This window comes from Bacillus rossius, chromosome 3 (assembly GCF_032445375.1).
Source record: "Bacillus rossius redtenbacheri isolate Brsri chromosome 3, Brsri_v3, whole genome shotgun sequence".
Classification (NCBI taxonomy): domain Eukaryota; kingdom Metazoa; phylum Arthropoda; class Insecta; order Phasmatodea; family Bacillidae; genus Bacillus; species Bacillus rossius.
Window position 1 is genome coordinate 22,856,274 of NC_086332.1, and position 15,656 is coordinate 22,871,929.

At 31.2% G+C, this 15,656-nt stretch overlaps 1 protein-coding gene across 3 annotated transcripts in view; it reads left to right on the top strand.

Moving 5' to 3' along the window:
• Window positions 1-379: 379 nt before the first annotated feature.
• LOC134530338 (lysosomal-trafficking regulator) overlaps window positions 380-15,656 on the top strand; it is a 114,370-nt gene continuing 99,093 nt past the window's right edge. For 2 of the 3 annotated variants that reach the window (XM_063365078.1, XM_063365081.1), the window contains exons 1-4: window positions 380-530; window positions 615-731; window positions 9,426-9,511; window positions 11,860-12,028. In XM_063365078.1, the coding sequence (XP_063221148.1) occupies window positions 657-731; window positions 9,426-9,511; window positions 11,860-12,028 (330 nt within the window). In that variant the 5' untranslated portion in view covers window positions 380-530; window positions 615-656. The remainder of the gene's footprint in view (window positions 531-614; window positions 732-9,425; window positions 9,512-11,859; window positions 12,029-15,656) is intronic. The other variant, XM_063365079.1, reaches the window with a different exon arrangement.

The following is a 15,656-nucleotide window of genomic DNA, read 5'->3' on the forward strand; positions in this document are numbered from 1 at the left end:
TCTTATGAGATTTATTTTAAAAACACATGCCGAGAGGAACAATATACACGACACCTATACATGATTGGCAATTTACACTATTTTTTTTTAACTTCACGATGTGATTGGAGGGTGCCTTCCGCCAGCAGGAACTGGTACTGGCGGGGTGAGGACTGGGCAGACTATCGCAGGATGTAATACGTCAGTTTGTAAGCCATTAAAAAATTACTGTCAACTTCCCTGTCTTGAAGAATCATTTTTTTTATAATACAAACTCATTTTCAAATTTTGGAGCCTGCATGTAACTCTTGTAAAAAAAAAAAAAAACAAAAAAAAAAACAATTGTGCTCTCAATGCCATGTGACCGGTGTGACCGCAGGCACTGGTATTGATGTCTACATTCCGTGTTATGTTACGGAGAGACCTTTACGTAACGTCTTACTTTTTTTAAACACGCTGAAACGTTTTTGTGGTGGTAGAGAGTAGACACATTTTCTTTCTTAAATAAGAATATTTTTCCGTTTAGAATAGAGATAAACTTCGTAATGAAAGTATGTAGTTAATAATTAGTTTGAGTATTGAAATTTGGTTATGGCATATTTTGACAGATCTGTCATATTTGTTTTGTATTTTAGGTTGAAAATCGTGTCAAGGTGATGACAAATTAAGTCGCTGAAATGGCTAATATGAATACTAGCAAGATCCAGCAACTATGGGAGCTTTTTATTCAAGCTGATGCGGCTACATATGAGGTTAGTGTTTGTGATATTTCTGTTAAAAATATATTTACCTATATCTGAAACTTTTTGTTTGTTTGTAAATGTTTCTTGGTAATAGTAAGCCAAATGAGTTATTCTTATATTTTAAGAACTTTGACACAGGAAGTGAAACACTTGAGTATAAGTTAGCTTCGAATCCTGTATTCATTTCCGTAGAGGTACCATAGTTACAGAACCGTACCACAAAATTCGGGTGAGTCCACGAAGACTTTCGTGCAAAACAGGCCTAACACAACATGATGGATAATAAAAGGTTCTCTTTCGAAAAAATGAATTAGTGTAATATATGTCAATTACCTAACTTTAAATGAAAACGTTTTTCTACCTTATATAGATATAGAGTACCTTAACGTACACACACGTGGGTGTAATCCAGTGTATCAGCTTCGTGGGAACCTACTCTGGTTTTTATTTTAAGGCGCCTTTAATGTGGCACTTTATACCTCCATCAGAAAATAAATTGCCATGTTTAGGACGCCTTAAATATTATAAACAAATTTCTACATTATGCAGGCATAGTGGATATTTCCCATGATGGTTAAAGTGTGATACATAAAATTTAAACTCATAATGACTAGTCCAAATCTTATAGGTATTATTAGTGAGTTTAAGGTGTAGTGCAAAGTTTCTATAAACATTTTTGGTAAATATGTAGAGTAGCGGTATTTGCGAAAAAAAATGCAAAAAATCAGAAAATACTTATATTATATGCTCTTTCACTTCCTCTTTTCATTAAACCTGGCGGAGATAAGAAATTCCAAATACTTTAGGAGATATCGCCGTTCTTATTTTGCAATACAAGACCTGTGCAATCATTCGACTGTTGTGATTTTTTATTTTGCTGTGTGTTCGTGAATGCCTAATTAATTAAAATGGTCGATTAGGTCAGGTCAGTTACATTATAAATACTTTCAAACTAAGCGGACATTAAAAATAATGTGAAATAATTTTAATGGTTGTTTAGTTTTAAAGTATTTATAATGTAACTGACCTGACCAAACAAACCGGGAAAAAGGATGAACATTAGGAACTCATGTATTATTTTTTTTACTTATTATTTGAGCAACAATATCCAAATAACATATAAAACATTAAAATTTGAAATGTTAAAAAATTAACCTAAAATAGAGGCGGGTACAATTCCTTTGCAATTAGTAGAAAATGATGTAGTCGTTCACTTACGTCGCGGAAAAAAAAAATCATACTTGTAAACAAGAAACAATGTAGAACGTCGCATGAATGCACAGGTAGTGATGAAAATTAAAAAATTCGATATCTCCTAAAGTATTTGGAATTTCTTATCTCCGCCTGGTTTAATGAAAAGAGGAAGTTAAAGAGCATATAATAAAAGTATTTTCGGATTTTTAACTTTTTTTTTCCGCAAATACCGTCCAACTACATATTTACCTCACGAAAAATCACGTGACATCATTACCCAATAAAAAAAGTAGATACTCGTGCGTAAACAAGAAACAATGATAATCGCCACATAAATGCACTGGTATTGTGATGAAATTTAAAAATTCGATATCTCCTAAAGTATTTGGAATTTCTTATCTCCGCCGCTTTTAATGAAAAGAGGAAGTTGAAGAGCATATAATAAAGGTATTTTCGGATTTTAACATTTTTTTCCGCAAATAACGCTCAACTACATATGATGAAATTTTAAAATTCGATATCTCCTAAAGTATTTGGAATTTCTTACCTCCGCCTCTTTTAATGAAAAGAGGAAGTTGAAGAGCATACAATAAAGGTATTTTCGGATTTTTAACATTTTTTTTCGCAAATACCGCCCAACTACATATTTACCGTTCATGATAGGCCAGAATTCAAAGGAACCAATACGTGATTATTTAGTTTATTTATTGTTTAAAAGGGTGTTTAATTACCGCCTCCAACTTAGGTGAGTTTTTAACGTTTCTAATTTTAAAGTCTTATTTGTTATTTTGATATTGTTGCGCAAGTAATAAGTAACAAAAAAAATTTACGTGAGTTGTTACTGTGCATCCTTTGTTACGGGTTTGTTAAGTAAGGTCAGTTACATTATAAATAATTTAAAACTAAAGAATAATTAAAATTAATTCACATTATTTTTAATGTCGCTTAGTTTGAAAGTATTAATAATGTAACTGACCTGACCTAATCAACCATTTTATTAATTACGCATTGACGATTCACGTATTCACGAACACACGGCAAAATAACAAAAATGGCGTCGCTCGAATGGTTCCACAGGTCTTGTACTGCAAAATTAAAAAATTCGATATCTCCTAAAGTATTTGGAATTTCTTATCTCCGCCGCTTTTAATGAAAAGAGGAAGTTGAAGAGCATATAATAAAGGTATTTTCGGATTTTTAACATTTTTTTTTCGCAAATACCGCTCAACTACATATGATGAAATTTAAAAATTTGATATCTCCTAAATTATTTGGAATTTCTTACCGCCGCCACTTTTAATGAAAAGAGGACGTTGAAGAGCATAAAATAAAGGTATTTTCGGATTTTTAAAATTTTTTTTCGCAAATACAGCCCAACTACATATTTACCTTTTTTTCTCTATTTTTATTGCAAATATGCAATACTCAGCTATTCAGAATGCGAGTGAAATGAGCAAAGGGCATGCACACATCCTCCTGCTATGTTTATTATTTGGTTCAAGTTTTAAAATGAGGAATAAAATGTTGCAGGCTGGTGGGGGTACCTTCCATGCTTGCAATTCTTACACTTAGGAAACTAGAGTGGCAAAAATTTGTTATTAAATATAGGGAAAACCTAGTCCCAATTTAAAAATTCTTTTTGCAGGATTATTAACTTAAGATCAGCAGCTTCTTCTTCTATATTATGTAATCTGAAAATGCATTATTTTTTTTTATGACATTTCTAATAATTCTGTAAACTGGCATTTAGTTTTGCATTAGTTTACTGTTTTGATGTTAGGTTAGTTCACCTACATAACAATGTATTATGTACCTACTTGTTTACATACTACATAAATTAAGTTATTAACGAAGCCGCCCTAACACAACGGATATTTATTTTTGAAACAATTAACAACACATGCAAAAATCTAACTTCAGATACTTACATTAATGAAATAAAACTATCACCAATACTACAAATTTAGAAGAAACATTAAATGATTCACATTTTCAATGACTTACAACCTCTCACAAAGTCCACATTTAAATTGACTTGTGAACGTCTTTTTCCAAGTATTTGAAATGGTGGAAAACATATCCTTTTGTGCTTTTGTGTATCTATATATATGCAACTAATAAATACGTAATTGTGTCTTGGGTAGTAATTTTAATACTGTTGTAGATTTGCCATTATACTGAAATATTACAAAAAATTCAGGAGTTAAAAAAAATGTGTATTTATAGACACACACACACACACACTAGCTGCCCGACCCGGCTTTGCACGGCTATACTAATGGAAAAAAATTAAGCCACATCTCCCATTTATAGTAATGGTAAATAAAAAAAAATTAGTGAAAATTTATTACAATGCTGTATAATGTACCGTAGAGAAAATTAATAGCACCGATGGTTTCCCGACTCATGCACGCAACGTACAACTGATGTACCCATACTTCGCTACGGCAGTCTACAGGCAGATCACTCTTGCGCCGCTCATTATACATGCCCCTCCTTGTGGGTACGCCACTGCCGCGCGATGCCCGTTGCCATGGAGACGCAGAAGGCATGAACAATGCAAAATCATGTTTTCATGCAGACAAAGTACCCACTGTTGCCTGGTTTTAACCACTAATGGGATATAATTTTCGGAAAATGTCATCCTGCGTAACATAAGGAACATTACTGTGAAGTTTCAAGTCTGTAAAATATATACACTTGAAAAAAAGGGCAATAAAAAAACAAATTAAACACAGAAAGAGGAAAAAAACAATAGTGATAAAAAGTATTTAAATACTAATTGAACTCTTATGAGGGTTCTGATTGCTTCGTTGTTAATATCACAGGGATGTTTTTTACTTGTATGGGAAAATTAAGAATGATAAGGCATCTAGTGCATGGCAACAATGTTAATAGGTAATAGGAAATAAACTTCTAGCACCTGCGGCATTGTCAACACACACTTTGTACGTGTACTGCATGTTGTATCTAACCCCCTCCAATGCATTTGATTCTAAATTGGACTTTTAGTAAGGATCCCTAATGTTATTGATAATATAATATAGCCCATAGCCTTCCTCGATAAATGTACTATCCAACCCTGAAAGAATTTTTCAAATCGGACCAGTGGTTCCTGAGATTAGCGCTTCCAAACAAACAAACAAACTCTTTAGCTTTATAATTTATAATATTAGTATAGATATGTGTATAGATACGTTGTTTTGCCATATAAATTATTTCTAGGGAATTTCTAGCTGCAGTACCCGGCGTTGCCCAGGCTGAACACAAGGTGAAGGGTACCTTTTTCAAAATCAGATGTAGTTAGTAATTGTCTTCATAATTTGAATGTCAAGTGTGCAAAATAATTTATATCACTTTCAGATCCCGACAGACATTCTGCCAGTGTATAGTTAGTTACCTGTATATATCTAAAAATTGGTGGTCTGTATGTAGTCTAGACTCTATAAAGCACTATAGAAAAAAGCTGAAAAATAAGAGGTTACTAATACATATTGAAAAGATTCCATTATCTAGCTAATGCTCGGCATGCATTGCAATTCCTCATTCAGTTTTGTTTTGTAATATGTTTGAAGTAGTTAGTTACACATATACAAATCATATATCCATTTCTCTAAAAATATATTTATCTCTATCTACATCTTTATATATCTATGTATCTCTCTATCGCTTTTTATCTTTTTATATCTACATATTTACATATATACCTCATACTATCTCTATCTCTTCTATATACAAATCTCTATATAGCTCTATACATCTATATATCTCTTTATCTAACTCATTTCATTCTCTATACCTTGCTCTATCTCAACTTATCTCTCTCTCTCTCTCTCTCTCTCTCTCTCTCTCTCTCTATCTCACTAATATATATATATATATATATATATATATCACACTATCTCTGAATCTCTTTAATATTTAAATAAATTGTGTCATGCGTGCGCACTTATACAACAAAAACAGACAAAGTGCAGCTATATAATATGAAATAAACACATTTTTTGAAACGATTTGTGCTCCAACTATTGCAAAATGGTTATACCGTCTCAGAAACCTTTACGGGCATGCGCATAAAAACTCACCAAAATTTCATCACAATTGGATGAATTGTATAGGAACGCATACGGCCCAAACAAACGAAAATTAAAGACATGACAAACACATCAAACGATGGTGCGTTTAAAATTCAAGGCAACTAACTCTTATCTATTGACGAAGTTAAGAACAAAACTGTTATGAGCGCCTTTATTTTGCTAGCCGCTGCGAGCTCCACTAAGCGGACTGGTCTCACCAAGGAGAAAAATGTGAATTTGCCAGACCTTACTATGTGTATGATCGTGTGGCAGACATAAAGAAATGACACTCATTCACTATTTGTATGTCTATGACCTATGATTTTTTCTGTTATAAAATGAAATTATCACTTTTTCACTCCCTTAGGAATGAAATTTCATATTAATATGTGGTCTATGTGTTAATCCAGGTAATTAGCTCGCTGTAGGCGGTGAAGGTTGATCAAGTGTTAATAGATCAGCTATGGACCGGGGTTGAAAAATATAAAATTCTATTAAAAATTAGGGGTTGGTGATATAAGGGTGAAAATTTAGGGTGGTATGTATTTTTTAATGCCACATTATTAAAAAAATAAAATAAAAAATTTTGTCCAAAAATTAAAAAAAAATGTTTGGGGTGGACAACCCTTATCACTTAGGGGTATGAAAAATAGATAGTAGCCGATTCTCAGACATACTGAATATGCATACAAAATTTGATAAAAATCGGTCAAGCTGTTTCGGAGAAGTATGATAACTAACACTGTGACACGAGAATTTATATATATATATATATATATATATATATATATATATATATATATATATATATATATAGAGAGAGAGAGAGCAAAGTACTTGGTGTTTTTTGTACTCACAGTGGATTTAGAAATACTCACTAGTGGGTAGAAAATAGAAGTTCAGAATATTATGTAGAAAATATACATTGTAAATGAGAAAAAAATTGATTTTATTTTTCAAGATAAAATTTCAGTGACAGAGATTTCAATAATATTACATATGTTTACTCATTCATTTTTAATTTGCTAAATGACTCAATTGTCTTTGACTTTTAGGCCCTTCTCAACTACTGAGTTTCCCAGAATCCCCTTGAAACAGAAAAAAAACAAATTTGCAAGAAATCATACTGTTTCATGATTTTAGAGTATTATATCATTGAACTACCTTAACCAACCTTCCACGTAGATTATGATCACCTATACGTACAGAAATCCAGAGTTTCGGAAAATAAATAAAGAATTAATATTTAAACAACAATTTTACATGTTATTCATATAACTGACCTAACCTAACCAAACTTTCACTTTAGTTATAATCACTTAGAAGTACAAACACCTACTTAGGCATCTTAAAATTTTTTTTATTGAAAAACATAGTCTTCTTGAAAATTAACACAACGGGTGGGAATGTAAAATAACATAAAAATTCAACACACATAAAAAAAACTCACCTTTTTCGAAGTTGCTACCAATATTTAGCAATGCTCATTATACATTAACATATGTTGAAAAAATTATGGGTTTTTACACCATTAATTTGATCAAATATTAAATAAAATATGGAATATCACCCAAATTCACACAATAACTGCTGTACAGAATCATTATAAATTGCACTACTGCCTATCACAGTCTCTCACGACCATCAAAATACGAGAATAATTTTCAAACATATCAATTTTGACAACTCAAATCAATATGTTCTTTGGATGATTCTTGAAATAAAGGAAGGTTTGATTTAAAACTATTTTTGGTGATATTCCTTTTATGGTTTACACGGTGTCACTGAGAAACCTCAACAATGGCAAAGAGATGTACACGCAAACACATAGAAACCAAGCCAAAATCAGTAAATGTCAAAAGTGAAATGCATAGACAGCAAAGAGAATTCAGTGGAAGGAATAAGTCAGAAAAATATCACATCACAAATGAACACTGTGAACTGACAACGACGAGACAGGTCCATCGTGAACAATAATTACAGACAAACAACAACAACAACCTTGTACAACTCAGCAACGAACACAGGAATCCAGCGATGATACTAAACAGATAATCTGAATGATACAGCGATACACAAGTGAACCAAGCGATGAGACTATGCAGATATTCTGAACAACACGACAACAGAACAGACCAACACTTAAGCTATTCTGTTGTTTTGTTCACAAGATCTGTTTAGTCTCTTCACTGAGTTCACCTGTGCATATTAAAACCTAAAATATTGTACATCAAAACATAATTATTAACCAGCACTATTTTATTACTGTAAAATACATACATAATTATTTCTAACCTGTTTGTAAATTTGGCAACAGTTTTTTTCTTATTTCCATTACAGAAATTACAATGGCATAAACATTATTTACTGTATTCTACGTGGTGCTAATGGTACACTTATATAAACAAATGATTGAAAAATAACTTTTTCTCAGATAAAAAAAGTATTGCAATATTGCAATTCCTTTTTACAGAATCATCAAACATTATCTTTTTGTTCATAATTGTTACATTCATAAATTCAGATGCCCTTATTTTCTTGACAATACTGCCTTAAGAATTCCTCAATTCAATTCCCGCTTACGCTCTACTCTGTGTACTCTTCTTACTAATAATGATATTAGTATTTATAGACTTATAGCAAATTACAATAATCTATATTTGAATTCCAACAGTGTTTAATTATAAATTCTGATTTATGTCTGTCATAGCTATATTATTTTTCCTTCAATCTCTCTTAACATTTAATAATATGATTTTACCTATATGTTTTATGTGTTTGTGTAATGGTTCATTTACCTTTGTTAGTGTTTTGTCTGTTCTGTTATTATCACTACTAGTGTGTGGTACTCTTACTCTCGTTTGCTGGCCATCTGTAGATTTTTTCCTCTTATGGTACCGACGGAGGTAGGAGTCCATACACTGGTAGAGATAACTGTGTTCCTGTATTGCATGTAGTGCCCATCACTAAAGTCTACGACTGTTGGTGGGCATGTGACAAATTCAAATAAATAAATAAATAAAAATAAATAAAATAAAATAAAAATAGTAAAAAAAAAGCCTATTGTCAGAATATTATAAATATACATATTTTTAAAAAAGATAGTTAAGTTTAAGTGTTAGCTTTTTTGGGTGCTTTGAATATTGGTGACTATCCCACAAAAGTGTTTGTTTATTCTCACTGGTTTGTAAGAAACTCTATAGAGGAAAGCGAAGTTCAGGAAGTACAGGGAAAGTTTGGGGTAAAAAGTATGAAAAAGAGTGAGTCCAAAATCTTTACAATTATCATCATCCATGCAGTGAAATGACTTAAAAATCTACAAAAAATAATAAAAATATATTTAAGGGTTTTTAAATGAGTTTTATGTCCTGTATTTATCACAGATCTGTACCACTGATACTGTAGGTGTTCATGGAAACTGTATATTTTTCAGAGATCTCTTTGGTTGGATGTGTTTCTCGCTGAATTATTGGCAAATCTCAAAGATGGTGAGAGTAAGGAAGAGATGCTATCATTTGGGTAAGTGCATTGGAACGAGGGCAAGTAGGTAGTTCTGTATTTCACAGCTTTCTTGAATTAATGAAATCTATTAGCAAATAGTTCAAAAGTGTTCGGATTAGCTGTAATGCACTATAAAATAGCTCTATTAAACTGGGTAATTATTAAAATAATTTTTTTTTTCCTTTGAAAGTAGGCAAATTAATGAACTATAAAACTACAGTGAATTGCTACCTGAATTGTTTTGTAAGGAATTGTGGTGTTACAGGCATTATTTTTACCTGTAAATATTTTATTTTCTGGTAGTTCATTTATATTATAAGATGGCGGCCATTATATTGTCCACTTGTGATTGTAAAGCTTAATACGCACAGCACCTTTGCTTATTCCATAACAACAACATGTATGTTCATTCGACTTAGTGCAATTTAAGATTATTGGGAATTTATGTAATAATTCAGCTATCATTTTTTACTAATTTTATTGTAGGCCTATTTTTTTTTATTATTATTTTGTGCAATAGTTTCAAATAGGGTAACTTCAGACGGTGTTAATTGGTGAACAAATTATTATTTTTTGGTAATTTGAAGGAATGGCTCTAAACCATATTTTGATTTATATTACAAATTCGGGGTAAATTGGTATTCAAGCAACCAAAAACTTTATATGAAACACATTTTTACTGAGGAGGGGAAAAAAGTATAGAAAAATAAAAATTTAGATGGTACCTAGAAACATGAAAAAAAAAAAAAAAACAGATACTAACTTTTTTTTATAAATTCTATAGAAAGTTTTTGTACAGAAACCTTTTTTATTGATAACAAATGTAAACAACATTTGGATATATTTAAAATTAATCTAGTAATATAAAAGTGTGAAAATATTTTTTTAAAAAATCTCAGATTCACCCCACCACTGATTTACCCTATCCTAATCTATTTATTTATTTTCTGATTCAAAGATTTTGTGAATAATTTGAAGTTTGTTCTGGTAAATTCAGGGATGTGCATATATATCAGGTTTCTACTTTTGTATTTATGGTCCAGAGGCAAAAGGTGGTTTTCAAAGTTTGGGAACCATTATTTAAGGTATCAGAAATTTACTCACTGGTAATGCTCTACATAATTTTAATGTTTCTTAAACTATTATGTACTATTTTTTAAATAGAGTGCACACTACTTCCTGGTACTTTAATGAAACATTACCAAGAATTACTTCTTTTTTGCATTAGATGAGTGTTTTAGATTGTGTGTGTTTATTAGATATGCATATAAGCACATAAAAACAAATTAAAACAAAGTAAAAAAAATTAATACTGATCTATAAGAAATTTTATTACTCAATATTTAACTAAATAAATTGTGCCTGTCACCTTTTGATTGCTCTTTTTGGACAAAGGTGCATTATGAGACAAATCTGGACAAAATTAACCAACAGATGAACAGGTGTAAATATTTTTGTAACAATTACTGTACATTATAGTTATAGGTTTTTTTGTAACTATATTTTGCAATTTAAATTTCTTACACTGCTTTGTTCACATTTAATTTTAAATGTTTAAAGGTTTACCTTTTTTTAAAATATTAAGATGAACTAAATTATATTTGTTATTCCCTCCCTTGCAGTGTACCAGTACTGCTCCCATCGCATGCTTCACTGTGCACTGTTCATTGTAACAAACATTTGTGAAAGGGAGAAATAGTTAACATACAGTTATCAAAATTTTACTAGGCATACTCTATTTAACCCAATACAACACTTCACATTACCAGACTAAATCTTAAAATGAATAGTTACTTTGGAAAATGATGAATAACTCCATTTGTCATTAAGGATTTTTTTCTTAAAGATGATTATTTTCCTTAAAAGAATCTCTTCTATTGCAAATGCTGAAAACATTCTTGACCACATTTGACCAAAAAGTACATAGTTTTCTCAAAATGTATTGTCACTATTGATTTTTTTTGTAAATGTATTATTAACTTTGGTTAGGAGGAAACAACTTAAAAGCAAACAATTTGTACATTATTTCTTCATTTGCAACAACTTGCACTTAAAAAATATTTTGTTAGCTGCAAGGTATAAGTAATACTGTGACATCGGGATGGACCCAGTGGAACCGGAATTTCCCACATCCAGCTACTTGCTAGCCCGTTTTTTGTCATGTTTTATTGGGTTGCCACGCGCACTTGTGGGTTTGCTGAACATGGTGTGATGTTACTGGAGGTTTGATGAACATGGTCTGAACTGGGCCTATTGTATTTGTTTTTGATTTATTGTACAGAATGGTGCAATATTAAAACTTGTGTACAGATAATTTGGTGGAATGAGTTATAACAGCGAGTGTTGCTGTGGTGTGTTATTCCTAGTGCGGTGGGCAGCATGGCCACTCTTATCGGATGTGAACTGATGGCTGACATTCGACAGATCTGCTCTGGGCCAGGGGACAGTGATGATCTTGCACCGGTCTTGCACTATTGCCTCGAAGGGCGAGGCTGGAGGTGTCTTGCAGCACTGTGCTGTCTTGGTGTTGAGGTAGGAAGTTATTCGTGCACATCATTACAGGGTGTCGCCACAGAAATAAAACCAGACAGGTCTTGAATTACATCATTACTGATTTCTGTAGGCTCTCTCATAATTTGTGCATGTGATTTACATATATTTTGCAGTCCGTTTCTTGTTTAGTTAGAAGCACTTGGTAATTTAATTACATATTATTAGCAAGACAAGAGATAGTAGACTCCTGATTTTCCGGGTGTGGTTTATCCAGTTTGCTGATTAACCGAGCTATATTTTAACTTCCATAAACCATAAAAACAAAAATAATTTTTGACTTTTTAATTCCGCAGCGGCACTTGTGTAACATTAAATACAATGAAATGTATTAGTAATGCAATTAATTAATAATGGGACGAATCAACAAACACTATTTGGCTTTTCCTCAATAGCTGTTCACTTCTTTCATTGCATGATTATTTTTGACGACGCCCAAGTGTTCAGCAAACGTTTTTATTCCGTCATCCTGCATGTCAACCACAACTCTGGAGACAAAAGCCAGAAGCTTTCAGGGCTAGTTTACCTTCGCCACTAGGATGCACTAGTGTCAGATGTGCTATTGGCAGATCATGGTAGACACACGTTTAGTAAACAACAGAGTTGGGAATTATGTTAACAGGTTAAATAATTGTTTTAATAATGGAAAGTGTTAAGTTCATGGTTTTTAAATTCCTATTAGAACTGAAATATACCTCCTATATCAATAACATTATTATTTTGTAACTCAGAAATGTTGGTAGTGCTTACATAAGGGGAAAAAAATGTTATGCCCAAGCCCTATTATGTAAACAACACAGTATGTGAATTTTTAAATTTAATTTTAGGTTGTTTAATCTCTAAATGTTATTAAACATTAAGTTCAATGTACTTCAAATGTATTTAGATACGTATTAGTACTGTAAATTAATTTTAACGGGATTAGTGTCTTAATTCAAATGGAGTCAGCAGTCATACCTATCTATTTGGAAAACTAATTTTTTTGATTAAAATACTCTCATAGGAAAAAAAGTATGACGAGCATGTTTTGATTAGCACCCTGTTTTACTGGAACGAATTAGGGTGTTACTTTGAGGGACGGGTGTTACAGTGTTTGTCTAGATAGTAGGGATAAAAACATTGCAGTTTTTTTTACAGTGGTTTAACTATTTTTTTCGTTATCCATGGACCTCTTGCCAGTCATTACCCTGGATAATTGGGAGTCTTCTGTATTTGACAACTGTTCAAAAATTTTTCAAAGAGAATTTTTTTATTTAAGTCACCAAAACAATAATTTCTGAATATGCATGTGTTGCCAATTATATATTCCATTTATGTACTATGATTTACCAGATCCTGTATTCTTGTATATCTTTATCATCACCTAATAATTTTACACAGATATTTAGAATCCTTGTTTCCAAAAATTGTAATTTAGCTATTCTTCTTGAGTACTTAAGAATTAAGAAATATTTTCAAATTAAAAACTTATAATTCTATGGTTGAATGTATTAACTGATGCTAGGTTTGTCTAGTTTTTAAATAGAAATTTCACGTTCATAGTCTGTATCTTTGTTTTCAGTGCATATAATTTAAAATAAATATTTAATAACTATTAAAACTCAAACACAGAATATATTTAAAGTGTTATAATTACTGTAAACAAAGTGTGTTTGTGCAAATAATGTGAATAAAAACTGTGAAAATAGTTGTAAAAAATCATAATTTATTTGTATGATACTTGTACAGTAGTTGATACATATTGATGACATCCAAATATTTTAGCTATTAGTCACAGCATATTAATTGCTCTAGCATATTTTATTTTGTTCATATTTCATTCAGTATTTGGGTGATTCTACAATAAGAGGTAATTTGTGCGGCAATCAGTTTAAAACAGTTTTTTTTATTTTATATGTTGCTATTTTTTACAGTAAATCACATCACCTTAATGTATTTTATTAAATAACATCACTATTAAATGCCTAATTAAAACTTATTTTTCTGAAATTCCTTACAAAGTCTAAAAAAGTCTCTACCCTGGCCTGTCCCCTTACCGGTTTCAGTTTAACTTTCAGATAATACATACTTTTTTGTATCAGATGCTAAACTAAAGTATGTTTAATAGGTATTTAAATAATTATACTTTAGTATTATTCAGATGGAATAAATTAATTTTGTTTATTTTCAATAATTTTTACACTTTTGTCCCACTTTTTTTGTATATCTACCCTGCCAAATTTCGTTCCGCTACTACAAACATAAATTCAAGACGGCCATATTGCAAATAGCGCTCAGGGACATCTATCTACGTGAAGTTGGCAATACTAATCGCGTAAGCCGTTACAGCGTCGCCATTTTTTAGTTGTTTCGACGCGACCGTGCAGTGCAGTGGTTTCGCATGGTGGTTATGTCTTTCCACTGGTAAGTCATAAAACTTATATAATATTCATTTAATTTATTTGCATTTACTACCCTAATTTAATAGTACTGTGAAAATTAAAGTGAGATATACAACTAACCCAAAAAATAAGTCTGCTTATTAAAACAATTGAATTGGTCATGAAAACGTCTCTCCCCTGCCGTATTTCCCCTGTCAAGATAACTGTCTGGGGAGAGAGCCACTGATCAAGGGAGATAATATTCATCATAAGATGTTTTTAAAAACTAATGCAGACAAAGCTAACTTCTATTAACGTCACTTAAACGATTATTGCAATTGAAAATTGTTATGATAAAAAAAATAAAGGAGGGTCTTAGTTTATATCTTTATTATATTATTGTTATTATTACAGATTATGGCACCACGGAAAAATTTAACACTTGATGGAAGGTTACAGAAGAAACGTGAAGCAGGGAGGCTACGATATCAAAAGATTAAAAATGATCCCAAAAACTATGAATTGCAAAAGCAAAAAGAAAAGGAAAAATATTTAAAAAAGAAGATTAAAGGAACCTTAAAAACTGTCGAACAAATGACTCCTAGAGAGCACCGTAAGACAAAAAAGACATGGAAAAAGAAAGCAAGAGAGCGTAGGCAACGACTTGTTCTTCAAAATATAACTAATATTCCAGCAACACCATCTATTTCAAATTTTGATCATCAGATGCCGCAAAGTAATTTCCGTAGAAGAGTTATTGCCAAACTTAAATCAGACCGAGCTAGAAGACAAATATATTTAATTAATAAAAAAACGATGAGACTATAAATAAACTAAAGACTAAATTAGCATGTTACAAAATAAGGTTACAAAGAATTTTAAAATATGATTAAAACAGGTTCATTTAATGAACCGTATACCGAATGTGGCCAAAGCGCATAGGCATAGGCAATATGAAAATTATCCTAATTATCCAAGTCTGATTATCACTTAAAAAGCGCTAGTCTACTTAATTAGTATTAATAAAATAATATTTTATTATTTGTTGAAGATAAAATGGCATGTTAATTTATATATGTGTATTTTTATAAGTGAGACGTTCTTGTTTTAGAAAAAAAAGGCTGTAATATGATAGTCTGATTAATGATTAATATTATAGTCTGATAAAAATTATAGTCTGATTATATGTCAAGAACAGTGTTTAATAAAAGTTGATTTTATTGATTATATTCATTATTTTATTTTGTCCAAAT